The 20,139-nt window shown below is 36.2% G+C and overlaps 1 protein-coding gene across 1 annotated transcript; it reads left to right on the top strand.

Moving 5' to 3' along the window:
• The first annotated feature begins 1,621 nt into the window (after positions 1-1,621).
• LOC132178923 (glutathione-disulfide reductase) lies at positions 1,622-19,069 on the top strand. Its single transcript, XM_059591506.2, has 17 exons — positions 1,622-1,853; positions 2,431-2,596; positions 3,020-3,084; positions 4,408-4,477; positions 5,058-5,129; positions 7,249-7,452; positions 9,247-9,320; positions 9,411-9,494; positions 10,566-10,653; positions 10,761-10,842; positions 13,628-13,701; positions 14,349-14,456; positions 14,572-14,636; positions 15,497-15,610; positions 16,348-16,447; positions 17,664-17,717; positions 18,569-19,069. Exons 2-17 carry the CDS (start codon positions 2,456-2,458, stop codon positions 18,653-18,655), a joined length of 1,482 nt encoding a protein of 493 aa, XP_059447489.2. The 5' UTR covers positions 1,622-1,853; positions 2,431-2,455; the 3' UTR covers positions 18,656-19,069.
• Positions 19,070-20,139: the final 1,070 nt, after the last annotated feature.

Below are 20,139 nucleotides of genomic sequence, written 5' to 3' on the forward strand. Positions count from 1 at the left end.
TTTCCATAAAATATTTTTTTAATGTATGGTTGGCTTGAAAAATTTGGTCAATCATAAAACATCTACGTCATCTCAACTTTTGCCAAAAAAGAAGAAGCTGGTTTACGCATTCCTCCTGTCCTATCTTTCCACTACTATTTAATTGTTGACCATTCACTTAAAAATAGAGACGTGTTAGAAAAAGTATGATAGCAATTGATATCTTAACATGAAAAAAGTGTTTTTTTATTTTTTATTTTTTACGTACACAAGGTTGAGGAGCAAATAATAATAATAATTGCAGGAGGGCATAAAGAATTTCAGGAATTTCCAATTGTAAGGGATCATAATATTTTAATTATGAAAGATTGACCCAGCATATAAGTATCATATAACAAATATATATTTTTTTATTGGTTCATTTAGGAAAAAAAAAAGAATTGAGAACAATAAAAAATCAAAAGTCACTTAAAATGAAAAAAAAAAAAGAAATATAAAAAAGAGAAATGGTTATGATTTTAGGATATTTGTGGCTACTATTATATACCTCGAAAACAAAACATAATATTCATGAACTCTTGATATTGTCCTATGACACAACAACTTTTATGTCTGTCTTATTCACACAACCACTTTTAATACGTAGCAAGAATAGAAGAGAAGAGAAGAGAAGTGCTATACTTTTTTTTTTTTTTTTTTTTTTTTTTTTTTTTTTAAAGTTAGTTTTGAAATAATGTGTTATTATCTCATTAAATTTATTATTTTGAATAATGTGTCACTAACTCATAAAATTGTGATACATAATTTCAAAATCAACTTTTGAGAAAGAAAAAAAAATTGAAATGTATAGCATTTATCATAAGAGAATGGTTAATATTATTAAGAAAATTCTTAGAGAACTTTTAATTATGCCTTATTTATAATCACTATAAATTTATAATGAATCATGAAAAAAAAAATGGAAACCCATCTTTCCACAAACAAGAAGATAAAAAAGGTTCAAAGGGGTAGCTTAATCGGTTGTGAACCACGCCTCATGAAGTGAAGGTCATTAGTTTGAATCTTCCTCCTCCTCTTCCTTATTTTCTTTGTGAGGACATGTTAAAAAAAAAAAAATAATAATAATAATTGAAAAATGAAAACATTAAAAAGAAGAATAAAAGGACTCGCCGAAACGACAAAAAAAAAATACAAAGAAGTATAGCATAAGTTTTTGAGTACAAACAAATTGCGTGTACACGTGGACGTGCTGCACCCCAATCCTTGATTCGGTCCACCTCATTGACTCCACATCCTCCTTTTTTAGCAAGTTGCCAAGCGCCAACTCTCGCAATTCTTCTGAACACAAAGGACCAAAAAGCAAAAATACGAGATACGTGGGTTTTCAGTTTTATACCCGATAAGAATCAGCCCTTCTTAGTAGAAAAATCAATTCCTCATTCGAAGACCGATTTTTATTATTACGTTATATGGCAGTTATGAGTTTACTGAATAATTCAGAATAATATAACGAACGTCAGATGCACTTGAGCTATTTATTAAAATACGAAGGACTAAAAAATAAAATTGAAAACCAGAAGCCCATGGCCCCATTGCACACCTATGCGTCAGTCTATCTCTCTAACTAAACGTCGTGATATTTGATCTTTGAATTTACCTGCAGTGTTTAGAAGCTCAAACATTACATCCTCATCCTCCGTTCAAACCCTTCTCTCCTCTCTCTCTGATCTGATAGCAATTTCTTTTATATTATTTGTGCGAGCCTCTTTCCTTATCATAAATATATATGTATATATATATTAGATAGACACTTTGTTTGTCTAAAACCCTAAGAGCTGCTACTATTGCTTTGCCAACTCCAACTTCAAGTGCAGGTAAATTCTGGAGTCTACATGCTTTTCTTTCGCTCGGTTGAGCTGCTTTTCGTTTTCGTTTTGGGGAAGCAGAAGAGAGTTTTATGTGGCGGAGTTGCCATTTTCTATGTGATTTGATTTTCTTGCAACCAAACAGAGTAAATTTGATCATGCATGAAGTTTAGTTGTTTAATTCAGTTTGCACTGGAATGCTGGTTTCATTATTTGTTTTAATTTATGCAGATTATCTGCTCTTTCTCTATCTGTCCTTTTTTTTTTTTTTTTGGTTATTTTCTTCTGGAAATGATCCGGTTCGTTGGTAGGAAAAAATGGAGGAATTGAAGTTTTTTTTTTTTTAATCTTTCACTTTTCTGATTACTTTGATCCTGGAAAGAAAAACTAAATTTAATTTCGCTAAACTGATTTTTTTGCTTTAGTTAAGGTGCTTTCTGATTTTTGTGCACCAAAGCGACAAAATGCGTCAGATTCAAAGTCTCTTATGTTTTTCCCCTCTACTGAATTTCCCGGCAGCCAAACAGAGTGTTATTGCTTTTTTCTTTTAAGTGCTAAATAAACGTTGGTTTTGTGATCGCTGTAGATTCAGTTAGGCTTGTTACATAAGGATGGCGAGAAAGATGCTTATTGATGGGGAGCTGAGCCAGCCTAATGGGGAGGAAGGCCATTATGATTTTGACTTGTTTGTCATTGGAGCTGGAAGCGGCGGTGTTCGTGCTTCAAGATTTTCTGCTAATTATGGAGCCAAGGTATAGCCCCAGGATGTTGAACTAGGGGTGATGGGCTTTTGATAATTTTTACTAATTTATCTTATTATTATAAAGTTTTACTGAAAGCGTTTTGTTTGTTGATTTTACAGAATGATTTGATAAATGGTCAGGGATAGATTCAAATGTTTGTTGTTACATTAGTTGCTTGGTTTATTTTATGAGGTCTCAAAGAGCCAGTGCTAATTTGTTTTTTCAAAGATTATTGATAGACTTGTTTGTCTTTTGATGCTTACTTAGGTGTTACTAATGCATCTGATTATTTTGAATTCCTGTGGAATAGACTTTTAGCTGGATCTGAATTTTTGCTTGCTTTCCCCCTGGTTGTCACATTTATCCCCTTTTCTGATGTGGGCGTTTGATCACTAAATGAAGACTAATTACTGTTGCTAATCCTGTTGCAAGGTTGGAATTTGTGAGCTTCCATTTGATCCAGTCAGCTCAGAAGTTCTTGGAGGAGTTGGTGGAACGTGAGTTAATAGAAAGTCTTAATTTGGTGTTCTTTTCATTGGTTACTCTGGCCATTTTTCCAGCTTGACTTGTCATAACCTACACATTGCAGTTCCTGAGTTTTATTTTTCCTATTTTAGTTGTGATATTGGCCTTGCTTAAACTGCTTTGTCTTTAAATTTATAGTATATTTTATTTAACTCTATTGTTCAAATTTTGTCTGCAATGGCTGAGCTATTAAAACATGGCATGGTACATGACATTGGAATATAGCATCGGTTGGATTTTGGGGTAGCAACTTATCTGCTGCTCCCATGGGAAACATCATAAGATTCATAACGAGCTTTTCATTGATTCTAGGTAATGTAGTAAGAGGGATGCTGGGTTAGTGAGATGTTAGCACCTTTGTGGTGAGATGTTGGATTAGTGAGATGCTGGACTTATCTTTTATTTTCTCCATGAAGTAGGTTAAAAAGATTGAGGAGGTGGGCTTGCATAAAATCTTACTCTAATTTTTAATTTACTAGCATCATCATCGATAAGATGTTGCTGCCCACCTGATGTTGGAAAAATTTTTGTTTGGTCCCTCAGCCTTTACTGTATGCTGAGAGGTTTACCAGGTCATGAGATGATGTTTCTTGGTTATTTGTACGGCCAACATATTGCAAGTATTAGCGGCTGCATGTGCTTTTTATTTCCATATTTCTAAATAATACAAACCAATATTTTATTCGAAAGGCTGAGCTGTTTATTGATCTTCTTCCTTGTACTATTGATTGATTTGAGTTGAGCTAAATGAGAAACGACTTTTCTACACTGAATCTGTTTGATGGTGGAGTGGTTGATTTGGGTGTTCATTTTGATTGCAAAGGTGGTACTTATATTTTGGGAAAAACAATTAGAGTATTATATGGAAGAAGTTGCAGATATCTTACCAAAAGGCTTGATGTTTTGCAGTTGAGAATCCTGAGTGTCAATTCTTGATTCATATTGTTCAAATGACTTACGAATCATTGGTTTTTTGATGAGGAATAATTTGTTCTCAAATAATTTATGTTGAGAAAACCCTTGATAGACTACATAGTTTCTGCTGCATTTTTTTTAGCACATCAACATAAATACAGTGAAGCTTGAATAATTTTGCTAGAAATGAATGATTAGACCTGTTGCTGAAAGTCACACTTACTGCTTCTGGTTATGAGGTAGCATATAAATATAAAAATAGTTATTCTGGACTTTCTTCTTTCCTTTTTGTATTAGATTAGCAAGGATTCTTTCTAAAAATGGCACTTCTGAGCAAAAATGCTTATGAACATGATGCCTCTCATCTTTTGGTTTTCTAGGTGTGTCCTTCGCGGTTGTGTTCCCAAGAAGATTTTGGTGTATGGAGCATCTTTTCGAGGTGAACTTGAGGTGAGAATATGATCTTGCATAAATAGTATGGGATATATTTCAAGAATGTAGTAGTAAAGACTGTTGAAATCATGTGTTCTTTGGTTCATTATTCCCTTTCAAGTGGCAAAACTTAGAAGAAGCAAAGGTTTTGTGAAATTTTTTCTTCTTTGAGAGTCTTCTTTGCCATCATCTTACTGCATCTAGACCATTGACTTATCACTTTTGCCGTCGACATGGCTCAGGTTCAACCTTTTCTAGAAATTCGTTTTAGTATCACTAGTCATTATAAAACATGCAAACATTCTACCACCGGAATCGGTTTTTGAATTATCTGAGTCTCCTATGGTGATCTGTAATGGAAAATTCAATTGTTATTGGACTCATGCAGAAATAGAACAACTTGAGGCTTTTCTAAAGTACGGTATGCTTGGCACATTATTGTTTCTTGTGTTTTAGTACTTTAAAAATATATATATATTATCCCCATGTTTAGCGTTACTTACTGAGTTTTTCTGTTTTAGTAAATTGTTATTCACAATTTTATTTAGTTTATATTTCGACTTTAAATGGTTTGATTAATGTAATGTTTTGTTTGTAGGACGCCAAGAATTATGGGTGGGAACTGAATGAGAAAATTGACTTCAACTGGAAGAAACTTTTGCATAAGAAGGTATTTTTACTTTTTATCTTGTGATATGATGTCATTCACATTTAAGGTTCTATTTGTTTCGATGTAAAATGATTTTTGAAAACTGTTTTTTATATTTTCCGGTGTTCGGTGCGATGAAAATAATAGTCAACGCAAAATATTTTCCGTTTGATCAAAAATTCTTTTTTAATTTTCAAAAAATGGTTTTATTTTTGAAAACCGTAAATCATTTTTCAAGTTTAAGCATCTCATTCTCAAATCGATAAACCTAGCCAAGACTCCGTCGGGACACATCCGGGACCTGCCCAAGACTTGTCCGTAACCTGCTCGGGATTTGGTCAGGATATTGCCGGGACTCCACCTGGACTCGGTTAGGACACTGCCAGGACTCGGTCAGCACCCACCGAGACCCGGTCATAACCCACCGGGACCTGGTCGGAACTCCACTTGGACCTGGCCAAGTCACCGCCGGTACCTGGTTGAGACATTTTTGGATATGAATCCATGGTTATTTAAGTTGTTTCTCATGTTACCTTTAGAGACAAGGTTGAGAGAAAAACCTAATGAAACTAATTGTAACTGCATCTGTCAAAAAAGTAGTTACAATGAGCAAAGGTGGTTACTAGAGCGTGAAACTTGGTGGACAAAAATGTCAGATTCGGCCAATTGATGGACCATCATGGATCTTTCAAAGACTGCTAAGTGGCCTACTTCTGTGATTCTGTAGTTTATATTGTGCTTGCCTGATTGCTTGATACAAACTCAATTTGCAACATTTTCTTTTTAAACTTTTGCTGAGATCTTAATCTTTTCATTCATCAGCTTGAGTCTTGGTTATTTAGACATATGAGTCTCAATGAAGAAGGGAAAAAATAATTTCTATTGATCCATGCCATTCGCTTTGATTGATTCCCTTTGCTTTGACTTCTCTTTTTCCTCTTCCTAAACTTAACCCAGTTCATCAGTAAATGTGTGAGAGTTATTTCTTGAGGGATAGTTGACTATAGATGGCGAACCAGATATTCTGTTGATGGATTTTAAGGGACTAGTATAGTATTTTGTTGAAGTATAATGCTTCTTTCAGTTTTAATATTTGATCTAAAGTCTGAACCTCATGGGGTGTGAGTATAAGCTTTGCCCGAGAAAAAAATTTATTTAAATAGATTTGTTTCATGGAACTTCTTACATGCTGAATGCACACGGGGATTTAATGATATAAAAGGAGCTATAAATCGATGACTTCTCCAATCAGTTATAGAGGTGTGCTGTCAAGGCCGGGATCAAAATTTTTTGTGTGGGGGCTCGAGCCTGCTTAAATAAATAAGCACATAGATACACAGTCTTTTTTATGTAAAATAAAAACAAACAAGTCTTAAATTTAATTGCATACTAAGTCATGTATATAAAATCATCTTAAAAGAGAAATTTCCTTTCAAATACAAAAGTTTCCTAACTTGCTATAAACATGTAAAAAAAAAATCCATATTTAAAATTAAAAATGTTTGACATAAGAGTAGACCTGTCATATGGGGGGTGAAAAATTAAACATTTGATGGGACCACATTATAAAAAGTAGTATTTTTATAGGAGTTTAAAATTTTTTTGAGGTTGCCGGAATCCTCCCCCCAAAAACCAATGTAGGTCCCCCCGTGTGGTTTGTGCTGTAAAAACAATTTGCTTTCTAATTTTCTAGAATATTTGGATTTGTGTTATTTTTCTTCTCCCTAAGTGGGAGACCTCTTTTATACTCCTTTTACTTATATATAATAAAAAAATACAATTTGCTTTAGGGTTTGCTAAGTACATAGCCTGTGTATGTAGGTCTCCACTGGTATACTTAGTAAATTGTTACTTATAGAAAACAAAGAGTCGTTAAAGGATACATATCTTTTGATAGGAAGAATTTACTCAGGTGAAATTTGTTTTCTTTTTGAGAACGAAAGAAAACGAGAAGAACAAAAAGAAAAATTGTTTTCTTTTTGGGCATCTAGACACAACTTTTCTGTTCACATGATTTGATATTTTTTGCTTTGGTTCAATTTTTAGATTAAGTCATGCTGAAGTTTGAAATATGGTAGCATTTAATTGTTTATACACATACTATTGTAATTATATGTTTTCTTTTCTTTTACACTTGCAGATGGAAGAAATAGTCAGATTAAATGGAATTTACAAGCGGTTACTGACGAATGCTGGGGTTAAAATGTATGAAGGAGAGGGAAAGATTGTTGGTCCCAATGAAGTTGAAGTGACACAACTAGATGGCACTAAATTGAGCTATACTGCTAAGCACATATTGATTGCAACTGGCAGCAGGGCTCAACGTCCCGCTATCCCTGGCCAGGTAGATTTTCTGCTTTTGTTCTATAATGGTTTTGAATTGATTTGATGTAGTAAACATAATTGGTACTTTGTGACACAATGCAGCAAGACTTATAAGTTTAGTATGCTCTTACATGTCCTGTATAGTAGTCTGCTTGAAATGTTATGGAAGATTTTGTCTCTGTTAACTGTGAATTGAGATATGCTACATACTTATAAAAAAACAAATTGAGATATGCTACATACAATTTGATTTTGTGGTTTGATCACCAGCCTCTAAGAGTCATAGTACTTTTTTTTTGATGAATAATAATTTGTTGAAGAGAAAGAAAAGCTTGAGTGCACGAAAAGCAACTACCCTAATAGGGTTGAAAATCTAAAAAGTTAACAAGATCTACAAGACTAGAGGAAGATAAATTAGGATCAAAGGATACAGCCCAATCTAAAAGAAAACTCAAGGAGGAGGATTAATATCATATTGTTTTGATGTCTGAACTAGTTACTCGTTATCTTACCCAGGTATTTGGAACTCAGGTTTATGATGTTCATTACTAATTACTGTAGTTGAAATGATTTGTTTGCCTATTTTTCGATATGTAGAAGGCCTTTTGGGTGTTTGGCAAAACCTTGGACTAGTTCAGTTGTTTCTGAAATCTATAATGAGTACTACTTCAATTTTTAACTGGTTTTGATTTATAATAATTTTGTATGAACTACACAGTAATCACGTTTTAGCTTTTATGGTTATATATCTACACTTATTTTGAATGCAAAAACAAAAAACTAAGAACCAGTTCCATATTTTACAAATTTAGCAAAAGAAAAAAAAAAAATAAAACGAGTTATAATATTCTTATCTGATCTGGTTCTATAATTTTCCAAATAACCCCTTATAAAATTTGTTTGTTTCTTGTATAAACCACTGTTTTGAATTAGCAAATTACTGCAGGATAGCACCCATTTAGTTTCTTCTAACTGTGAAGTTCCAGTATATTACCCTTAAATGTATGGTTTTTGTCATATCAGAAAGCTTCCAAATTGCAAACGGTTTTACTAATCACGTGTCAAACATGTATAAAAAATTGTTAGGAGCACTTTTTAATTGGTCTGGACGACATAAAACAATTATGAAATTATAGGGGTTTAATTGTTCAATAAAACTAGGGGAAGCTATTTGCAACTTAGGTCAAAGTAAAAGGGGCGAAGTAACTAACTGGTGAAAAAAAGGGTAATACTATTTTTATATGTAGATGCTCTTTTTAATGAAATCTATTACTTATCAAAAAAGAGAAATATTAATTATATTATACTTGCATTCTTCTTTGCTGGCACTTGCCAATTCATCATGTCTCATATGCCCTGTGCCAAGGCATGTCAAAGCTGTTGGCGCGTCATCATTTAACGCAGCTTTTGAGGTTTTGTGCTGCTTGCTTGATAGGTATTATATAATGCTTTGTGCAGCAACAAGTTCAAGTAATATTGATCTTGTAGAAGGTGCAAATGGTTCTCTTGAACTGATATTTTCAACCTTCTTTCCAACTTCTTGATTTTTCAATGAAGCTCTAGTTTTATTGTTTTCTCATGCAATTTACCCTTTTTACTGGACCATGTTGTTTATTTACCTTTTCCTGGACTTCCCGAGTATTGATCTTTGAAATGTTTGGCCACCCTTCATTTGCAACTATTGCTTTAAACTTAATGGATAAACTACTTGAAATTCAGTATTTAATATTATTTGTGAGGTCTAATATTATTGTTGTTAACGTGCTTTTTTGTTTTGCCTTTTCCCCCCTTTCTTTTCCTTTTTATATTGCAGGAGTTGGCTATAACCTCTGACGAGGCATTGAGTTTGGAGGAGTTACCTAAGCGTGTTGTGATACTTGGGGGAGGGTGTGCCTCTATCTCTTAATCTGTTTTCCTTATTATTTTTCAGCTTCATAGCATGATCAATGTTCTCAAATGATCCTCTAATGCCATCAGGTACATAGCTGTCGAATTCGCTTCAATATGGAATGGGATGGGTGTGGCTGTTGATCTATGTTTCAGGAAGGAACTTCCTTTAAGGTTGTAACAATTTTAGACTTTGTTCAACTTTGAGAGTCGAGGCTGTTAATTTATATGTTGTTCTTTCATATGAAAACCATAATCACTTTAACCCCAAGGGGTTGGCTCAAGTGGCAAGAGCCTTGGTCTTGGTGGCATTCCATCAGGTCTAAGGTTCGATTCCCTTTGGGTGCAAACAATTTCTTGGAGCTAGCCGCCGGCGAAGCCGGAATAATAACTGATCTGTATGGAAGGGGGCGCTTTACACGGGTCTGAGTTTTACCCAACAAGGGTGAGTACACGAAGTGGCGTTGCCTTGAAGGGGTTCTTCGTCGTTAAAAAAAAAATTGAAAACCATAATCACTTTAGAGGCAAATTATGGAATGATTTCAAACATCATGGTTTTTCTGATATATAATAATCTTCTGCTTGAATACATTTGATGGGGTGCAAAATGATAAAATCTTATCATCTGAATTAATGTCCGGTGAAGTCTTCTTGGGACAAATCTTTAGATATAGAAAAAGTTTATTAAAAACTGTTATTGTTTTGCCAAACTTTTTAATCTTTTTGGACCAGTAATTATAGTCACTCAGGTGCATAAAACTCTGCCCAGACCTTATACTAATAATGCAGCCAAAGGGGTAGGCATAATTTTTTGAAGGTGGAAAGGCTCTAGCCTGTAATAGGAGTATTTTATGTGGTAAAAAATCCACTTTGTCTGATTGTGGGGATTCACAAGTCATTCTTTAGCTTTTGATTAGCAGTATGAGGTTTTGGCTAAGGAAGCCTTTCGCTTGGCTTTCCTGTCAATTGCTTCCTGATATAGCCCCTGACCTAAAAAGATAAGTAGGTCTAAATTTGCTATTTTTACCTAACCTATTTATTTATTTATTTTTGACAAGTTACCTTACCTATTTATAATAGTTAGGCATTTTAGATCAGTTAGCTGTTTTATATGATGAATAGTGAGTTCTGTTTGCCTATTCCATTTCATCTAGGAGTCTTGTCCAGGAATTTTCTATCACCATCACTTTCTACTTTTTACTGCTGTGCTGTTTCTAATGCAACTGTGTCTAAATTCTTTGGCAGAGGTTTTGATGATGAAATGAGGGCAGTGGTTGCAAGAAATCTCGAAGCCAGGGGAGTTAATTTGCACCCAAGGACAACTTTATCACAGGTAATATAACTGCTATAAGGATTATGTGGTCTGGTATTGGTGGATTATAGATATATTTTTTTGATTCACATTCAATCTTGTGCTGATAATAATTTCTGTAATTTTAGTTAATTAAAACAGGGGATGGCATAAAAGCTATCACAGATCATGGTGAAGAGTTGATTGCAGATGTTGTAATGTTGGCCACTGGTAATTACAAACCCTGTTTAGTTTATAAGGAACTTCAAATTAATGAGTTTAGATATCTTTGCTCATATATATATTTTGGTGCACAAAAGATTAATGGCATGTTGTTTGCATTGAGTTTGAATTTCTAAATGGCCATTGTTTTTCTTTATTGATAAATTCATTTGTGGCCTGAGGTTTATCCGATAGGGGTGGTAACCCGAAGTGGCCTTGCCTTAGAGGGGTTTTTTGTCATAAAAAAAAAAAAAAAAAAAAAAAATCCTTTGCTGGTATTCTGGTGGCATAGACTGTCTTTTGTCGACTGAAGCGAGATTTGGCTTATTAACTATGACTAACCATTGGGGCAAATGTGCACATTGTATTCAATGTTGTACAAAGTTCAAGTGCAAGTTTATGGATTGTTATTGCTCAGAGTAAGAATGTCTCAATGTTTTATGAGAATCGTTATTCTTTATTGATTGTATTTACTTGTATTAAAATCCTTTTTATGAACATGATTATCAGTATTCTTTTTTCTTGGATTTTTTCGATTGAATTTAAACTTTGGTTGCCGAAAGAGTTGGTTGGCGCTATTGTCTCCAAATCCACTGGGGGGAAACCTTCCTGATTCTCTGCACCTTCCTACAAATGGCTAGGACAAATGTGTATATGAGATGGAAGTAAAGCGACATGAGTCCTAGTGTCACGGGGCTAATTTTTCACCTTTGAACCAGCCACGTGATGGCCCTAAGCAACGCACCACACGGCGCCTTAGGCAGCCAACACACCCCCAGTAAACGAGGTTAGTGGAAAGCCAAGCACAGCACACTTACTTTTACGGGAGCAACACCTCCCAACCTTTACAATTCACTCAACGAATCTGTACAAGGACGGACTAGGGTCCACAGCAACTTCGGAGCCCTTATTCTCAACACAAACTCAGCCAAACGGCTGACAAGAGATACATGAATGACTCAGCCACCAAGGCTTTACAAGACAACAATGAGACTCTCACACAGCCCACTATTTCTCACTACAAAGTCACTCAGCACTCACCCAAGTGTGTGGCCCTCTTCCACAACACTTGTCTGTTATAAGCAACCAGAATCTCCTATCTAGCAGCAAGCAACTTCGGCCTCTAGCAGCACTTCGGCAGTCTCCAGCATTCACAAGCCTTCTCTACCCTAAGCACTCCTTCAGCTCACTTTGAGCTCTCAAGCTACAGCCAAGCTTTCTCTCTAAGCTTTTCTGTACTTTCCAGCTGCTCAACCAAGCACCCATGCCTTGCTTAAATAAGCCCCAGCATGGTTCTCAGCTCATGGCAGTGGGCTGCCACTTGGCTCCAGCCCACTGCACCCAATGCAGCTACCAATGGGCATGCTGCCTCTCTTCAGCATGTCCTGCACCAGCCAACCACGTGTTGCAGGCCCCCTTGGCCCATTTGAATTCAGCCAACCCCTTCAGCTTGTGCACTGCCACAAGGCAGCCAATATGTAAGCCATCAGGAGGAAGGGCTTTGCTGCAGTGGGCTGCCTCCTGGCTCCAGCCCACTGCCTGTTGCAGCTTGGTAATTTCCAGCAAGCAACCAGCCACCTGGACCATGCTCCTTGGTCCATTTAAATTCAGCCAACACCTTCAGCTGACACTGCTATAAGGCAGCTCATTTGTAGCAATCAGGAGGAAGGGCTTTGCTACAGTGGGCTGCCACCTGGCTCCAGCCCACTGCCTGTTGCAGCATGGTAACTTCAAGCAACTTGCCCCCTGGACCATGCTCTTTGGTCCATTTGAATTCAGCCAACGCTTTTGTTTAGCTTGCTGCCACAAGGCAGCCCTTGCAGCTCTCCTGCAAGCTCCAACTGCACCATTGAGGCCCAGCAAGCTTCCTGCCATTTGTCCAAGTCCTGCAAGCAAGACAGAGCACCATTCTGCCCACTGTAGTAGACAATCATCAGCCATGGTGCTTGGCCAGCGCCCCACACTAACTCACTGCTACACTCAAGGTCTTTCAGCCTTCCAACTCCACTGCAAGGCAATCATAGAATCCTGGCACAACAGGTCTTCTTGGACAAGACAAGGGCACCATGTGGCTGATCCAACAAGCCACACCATGCTCAACAGCACCATCACTTGGGCAGGGCAGTGCCACCACATGGCCACTGCTTGCAGGCATTCCTCCAGCATTGCTCAAAGGCATCTTGGGCGGCATGTGGCCCCTCTTAGCAGCATACTGCGCCATGGTCCAGATAGACAAGCATACAAGGGTTTGGGCCACGCCCAGCCCACTCACACTAGCCATCCCAGCAATCCATGCACCCCACAGCAGCTCTTGGGCCAACAGCAACATACCCAAGCACCTTGACAGTGCATGGGCCATCCCCTTTGATCCTTTGCAGCCAACTTTAGCCTTCTCCAAGCAGCATCCTCAACCTAGGCATGCCCCCTCATGCCTTGGCATAGTGGCCAGCAGGGGTGCAAAGCACTCATGCCCCTGCTGCCACGCCACAGCCGCATTAGGGCCGTGACACCTAGACACCATCACAATAAAATAGGAGGTTTTAGAAATAGATATATGTGAAAAATGCTTACTGGTTGTATGGTTGACTTTATTATCTTTTACCTTGTTAGAAACTTGCAGAGGGTTAAATATAAATTGCTACCTTTATAATTGTATTATTTTATTTATGTTTTTACTTGCATATTAGCTTTCAAATTTGCATAAAATTACTATGTGGCTACATTCTGCAACAGTTTCCTTTTAATTTTTTTTATCCTTATGATTACCTTCTTATTGACTGCTTGTTGGTTACAGGTCGGGCTCCTAATACAAAGAGATTGAATTTGGCAGCTGTGGGTGTGGAACTTGATCAGACAGGAGCTGTTAAGGTCACTAGCTTTCCCATTTGCTTCTCTTGCTTGTTATCATTGAACACTTTGTGACGTGTTTTGACTTCTGACTGGGGATTTAGATTTAGCATTAGTAATGCACTGGATTTCCTATTCTATACATATATCTTGTGATGATAGCTCTATTTATATGTGCAAAGGCATCTGACACCCTCTTTGATTATGTAATGGGTAAAGATTGCTGCACGATATTAAATACATACGTAAAGATTGGATGGTTTATATTATAATTTGGTATTTGGCATATACGTAGAAGGGTTATGTTATGAGTTGGCACTGATAAACTCCTTTGCTGGAAGCTGCAAACTCTTTGGGGGCCAAAACTGGCACCAGTTGTGGTGGTTTCCAGCCAGCAGATGGGGTTTGGGCTCCTGTGCTCATCTATTTTGGTGAAAAAAAGAAGAAGAGAAAAGTATCTTAGCATATCAAAACATATAAAATTGGGTTTCTTACTTATAGGGATGTTATCTTACCTCATTGATCCTTTTCTTTGTTGATCTATTGCCATATTAAAATGCACTCTATTGATAGAATGGGAAAATTGCACTCGACATTCATATAAAAGATTGTAAACACCATGTGATGTGCTCATGCCACTGAGGTTCCTGCCTCCGTTTCTCTTGCAGGTAGATGAGTACTCACGCACCAATATACCTAGCATATGGGCTGTGGGTGATGTTACGAACCGAATGAATCTTACTCCTGTGGCCTTAATGGAGGGAACATGTTTTGCAGTATGTGTTTTGTTTAGACCTTTTTCAGTTAACTTATTAAGTTTGCTCTGTTTTTGTTACTCTAGTAAGTGATATCAGTGTTGTTCTTGTACTCATGATTTTGTGCCATCTGCAGAAAACTGTTTTTGGTGGGCAACCTAGCAAACCAGACTTCAAAGATGTACCCTGCGCTGTGTTCAGGTGCCATAAATTTGCTTAAAATAGGTTATTATTATTAATAAGTTCAGTTTGTATTAGAAAGAAATTGTTATTTGTAGGTTCTTAAATTGCCATCCTTGGAGGTTGTGTTCTTTACCAAAAGAGTTTGCTCCATATCCAGGACTTTTATCAGAGTGACTTGTTCCATTAGTGAAAATTCCGAGTTTTTCTCCTTTAGTTTGAAATAATGGGCTAGCCATGCATGTTTCAGTTTATTTAGTTTTTCTTTTCCTCTCACCTTATAATCACTTGAATTACCTGGCACATATTACTTGTTAAAATTGCATTACTAAGAAATTTGGCTTGTAGTGGCACCATAATCTTTTATAGATGAAGAAGGTTAGGATGGGTTAGAGTGGAGCCTGGCTTTAGTGGGTGGATTTAATCTTTCTGCTTCAGCAATAACCAATTTTTTATCTCTATTCTACATTTTTTGCATTCATAATTTTCCGTTGTTTATCTGACATTAAATTAGTTCCTCATTCTGTATCATTAACTAATTCTCCATGGTCAGTTTTCCACTTTATCGATTCATGGAACTCTTTCTTTCTTTAATTTTTTTTTTTTTTTTCTTGCGTTAGGAAGAAGTGGTTAAGAAAGTGTTGTTCATTTAGTGTTTGAACTAATATGGACACTCATTATTAAGTTTCAATTCAGTTGTCCAGAGTTTGCCTGTGTTGTATACCATACCTAACATGTGATTCATTTTTCATTTTCATTTCCTATTATCATATAGCTTTTACCATATGATGTTTATGGTTGTGCAACAGAAGTAGAATATCTTATCTACCATTTGGATTTTCTTTGTGAATGTTAAATTTGCACTTTTCTTCCCAATGCAGCATACCAGCTCTTTCTGTAGTGGGCCTTAGTGAAGAGCAGGCGATTGAGCAAGCAAATGGTGATATTTTGGTATTCACATCAACCTTCAACCCAATGAAGAACACCATCTCTGGGTATGATTTGAGATCTTTTACTGCATAAATTTAGAATCTAATGAAGAAGCAGATTGCCCTTTCCTCTGTGGAAACTGATGAGAATCTTGTGTGATAGAATTAGAGGTTAAGAACCTTCTTAACCGGAACTATATGCTGTGGCTAAGCACTTCTAATATAATATTACTTTTTTTAGGGCAAGCACTTTTAAGTTGTTGAGTTTGTACTATAATTGCCCAATTCTATTATGAGTTTGAATCATCTGCTTGCCCCTAAAATGGAAATAATTAAGATTAGAGCACACTCTTATCTTATTATCTTGCCTCGTCTGCTGGAGCGAAATAAATAAGATCAATTTCCTTTGGTATGTGGAGTATACTCTCATAAAAGAAGATGCCATATGTGATAAAGGGTCGAGGTACATTCATGAGCCATGATAGAGTCATCTCCTTATATTTATAATAGAAGACATATAGTTGTATTTACTTATAGAATTTTGGATAAGTAATAGCTGGTCGTTAACTGTTGTGCATATATCTATATACATCGTACATCCTCTTGATTGGATACTAAATGTGTTCTAGTTAATCTGGACCATGAAGGTTTTTCAATTAATTTTTAGCTTGTATCTTTGGCTGGTGATTGTTTGGGTAACATGTAATATTTGGAAAACTTGTTTCGCTTATGGTGTTTGATGTTTAAAGGATTCATCTCCCGTAAAATTTTACCTGATAGTTTTCTTCTTTTTGGTGTTATAGACGACAAGAAAAGACAATTATGAAGCTTATTGTTGATGCTGAGACGGATAAAGTTATTGGAGCATCCATGTGTGGGCCAGATTCACCTGAGATTATACAGGTATGCTGTGTTTGCTATTCAGTTTCATTGATAGTTTAGATATGAAATTCTACTGCACTTTCACATTTATTTATTTATTTACTATGAGTAGCATGCATGATACATGCATCGACATGGAGTGACCATTCCTGTTATTGATCTTTCTATATGATATTTTGAACACATTAAATCACAAGGGAATATCTGTGAATACCCTGGAAATAAAATCCGGGCAATTGGATTTACCTAGCACTGAATGCCCTTATTGCTGTATCGAATGGAGTTAAAAGTTTTCCATAAAACTAGAATCATCATCAACAATGGTAGGCATAGAGAATATTGTTTCTTGAAATCGTAAGATGTTTATGAATTATAATGCTGCAGCAGGCAGTCAAATACTATGCTAGATACAGTTGTGGTCTTGTTTTTTCACCATTGTGTGAAATAGTATTATGCTAGAATTTGTACAAGGCTACAAATGTATAAATGATAGATGAAGCTAACTATTATTTTTTCACACCTGGAAATTTCTAGAAATGTCCATTCCTCCAATTATCCAAAATAAATATTTTACTTTATAAATAACAATACGTTTTTAGAAACTATTCAAGTTTATCTGCAGTTTAGATTTTCTGTCTTACATGGTAGTTAATATCAGAACATGAAAACGAAGCTTCCATTGACCATCTCTTCACACTTCCAATTTATGTTCCAACACAGCTATATGAATCTTTACTTCGTCCCTTAAATCCTTAAAAACCACTAATAGCAAACAGCTCTGGCCAAATGTGCTTTATACATACGAGAGACTCTCTTGATCAGTGACATTTACTTTTTATGTTGCAAATGAAGAGAGGAGGGAAGGGGATCTGTTATATGGATGGAGATTGTGGAGTGCCTTCTATAAGTCCTTTTCTTTTGATGATCTTGTATTTTTTATAAGTAATAAAGTCATTCAAAGTAGAAGGTGATATACAGATTTTTAGGTTTAACTTAATAATGAGCTCCATTTAGGGGACACTCTGAGTTAACTTGCATGTCAGCCATGAGAAAAAGGGGCATTACTTCCTCAAGAATAGAGTGAAATATTCAGATGTTTAACAGAGATCTTGTTTATCTTGAGTTGACAGTGCTCAAGTTGCCTATAGCAGTTCTCAGAGTTCACCCTTTTCCTCTCTTATTTCCTCTTTTTTTTGTGCATTTAGTTCCTGATATTGTTTTGGGATGTCCTTTGCAGGGCATTGCTATTGCAGTGAAGTGTGGTGCAACCAAGGCACAATTTGACAGCACGGTAAGCTGAACCCCCCGCTCCACCCCCCACCCCCCTCTTTTTTTTTTAATCATTTCAAAGCTTGATGTACTGGTCAGACATGACAAGGGAATAAATAATATAAACATTGTTCCTCTCAACAAACCACTTAAAATGCGACAAGCCACAAGGTGGTTTGACCTGTATCAGCATCCATTGCATGCTGGCAAAGGATGTGTGAGCTATTTGTGTAATATATCATGTGATGGGGCAAAGATGTAAGTTTCAACAGAAGATCCTAATAAATGGGTTAGGGGTATGATATATGAAACATGAATTATAATGAGAGAGTGAAGTAGCTCTATGGGGGTGCTTCACTATAACTCTCCTATCTATTACCCTAGACCATGGCAGAATTCTCAGTCAAGTGTGATTTGCCAATTTTGTAGGCTTGTAGCAAAGTAGCTTCTTTTTTTTTTTTTTGCGAGTATTATTGCAAAGTAGCTTGATTGCTCATATTTCCCTTCTACATGTTGAATCTGTTGCGTTAGAAGTAATTGGTAGATATGAGAAATATAACATATTTTTGAGGATCTTTTGTATTATGTAAGACAAGTGATTATTGGGATGACCGAACTACTTACAAAAAATAATTGGAACGAACAAACTGCACTCCAGTTTGTTATCATTAAGTGTTCAGATCAGAATGAATCTGTGCACTTTATGATCGACTTTTCTTATGATTTATTTTTTCTTCTCTTTGAAAACCATGAAAATTGTGTTTCCTTGTTTCCTTCGCACTTGAGAGTTTATTTTCCGTATCTTCATTTAGAAGGACCTTTTGTTTTTTCCTTCTCTTCAAGAAAGGTTTCAACTTTTTTTTTCCCCTACAGGTGGGAATACACCCTTCAGCAGCAGAGGAATTTGTTACAATGCGGTCAGTGTCAAGGCGTGTTAGCAAACCGAAGACTAATCTGTAAAGATACAAAGATCAGGGAGAAGGAAAAGGAGTGATAATATGCAGTTGAAAGAGGAATTTTCATCCTCGTAGGTAATGGTTTCATATTTCACCAAAACCACAGAATTCTTTGTCAGATATTTGAGAAGGCTACGTTTAGTTTTCTGTCTCCCCCCGATTCATCGAATGTCATGATATGGCAGTGCTTTTTAACTTGCAGAATATGATGGTGTTAGTTCAGATAGTTAATGCTGAAAACGATATTCTATGTTCTTAGATTCTCTTATAATTTGATTTGGATCGACAGCCCTATATCTTCTGATATGGATGTGATATTATTGCCTGGGGCCGCTGGTTTGAGCCCTTACTTTTTTATAGATATGCAAACTAGGGATGATAATATCATTCTTTTTCTTTTTCCATTCTCGTTGGTTTACGCTCTGTTTCTTGATTGGTTGATAATCTTCTTTTCTCACGTAGATATTATGCTTTAAAAGAATTAGTTAATGTTACAATTAAAACTTCTTAGAATCACTTGTAAAGAATTAGTTCAGTAAGAAACAAATGTGAGATGTAGCCTTCACAATCTTCATACCTAATGTGGACTTAACTTTTTAGAGTGTCACAATCTCATCTCCTTAGATCCCTAACAACTAAATTGGGCCTACGTCACACTACAATATTCCAACTCCAACGGAGAATGATGTGTTTGGTTGGTTTTGATACAATGAGCCATGACCGAGGAAAATGATCCGGTCCCAGAGGCATCTCGAAATCCAATATCTATTTTCTTAATTTGACGTTGAGATTGATGCTTAAATATAAATTAGTTATATGCGTGCTTCCCGGGATTTTGATTTCCCCGGATTCTTTGCTCGCTGCTCATTGGTCAGGAACCCCATTCGCCTTGACTTTTGAGTCAGGGTGGTCGTAGATCATCTAACAAATTAGAGTAGATCGGTCATGAGATGTCCCATGAGAGTGATTTTTTCTGTTAAAAGTTGTGCGATTAGTGTTGCGACCCCGATTCGTGCCACGGTTATTATAACCACGATTAGCATCACGATTGTTGGAAGCAAGAAGAGCAGTAGTGAACCGATCTTGAGAGGTATGGTGATATACTTCTAATCGTTTTTCACGATTGAGAAGCATACTTTAGATTTCTTCAAAAGAGGGTGTGGTGGACATGGTGTGTACTGTATTAACAACCACATCATAATCAAGATCAAGCTTATCTAATAAAACTGCAAGAACACAACCAATAATTTATCGATCACTCATTGGTTGTTGAATAAGAGATAGTTCATCTGTGAGCCTGCGGATACAATCCATATATTCCGTAATGGAATATGAACCTTTGCGAATATTAAAAAGGTAATGCGAATATGAACCTTTGCGAATAGAAGTATAGTTATATATTTACTATACTTCTAAAAGACTAGTCAATGTTACAATTAGAGTTTTATAAAACTACTTATAAAATCTAGATTCATTAATATGGACATA

Source organism: Corylus avellana, chromosome 4, assembly GCF_965113065.1.
Source record: "Corylus avellana chromosome 4, dhCorAvel1.hap1.2, whole genome shotgun sequence".
Taxonomy (NCBI): domain Eukaryota; kingdom Viridiplantae; phylum Streptophyta; class Magnoliopsida; order Fagales; family Betulaceae; genus Corylus; species Corylus avellana.

Coding starts and splice junctions, on each gene's coding strand:
- LOC132178923 (XM_059591506.2), top strand. CDS start 2,456: ATGGCGAGAAAGATGCTTATTGATGGGGAGCTGAGCCAGCCTAATGGG. Junction 7,453..9,246: donor GTCCCGCTATCCCTGGCCAG/GTAGATTTTCTG, acceptor TTTATATTGCAG/GAGTTGGCTATAACCTCTGA. Junction 9,321..9,410: donor GTTGTGATACTTGGGGGAGG/GTGTGCCTCTAT, acceptor TAATGCCATCAG/GTACATAGCTGTCGAATTCG.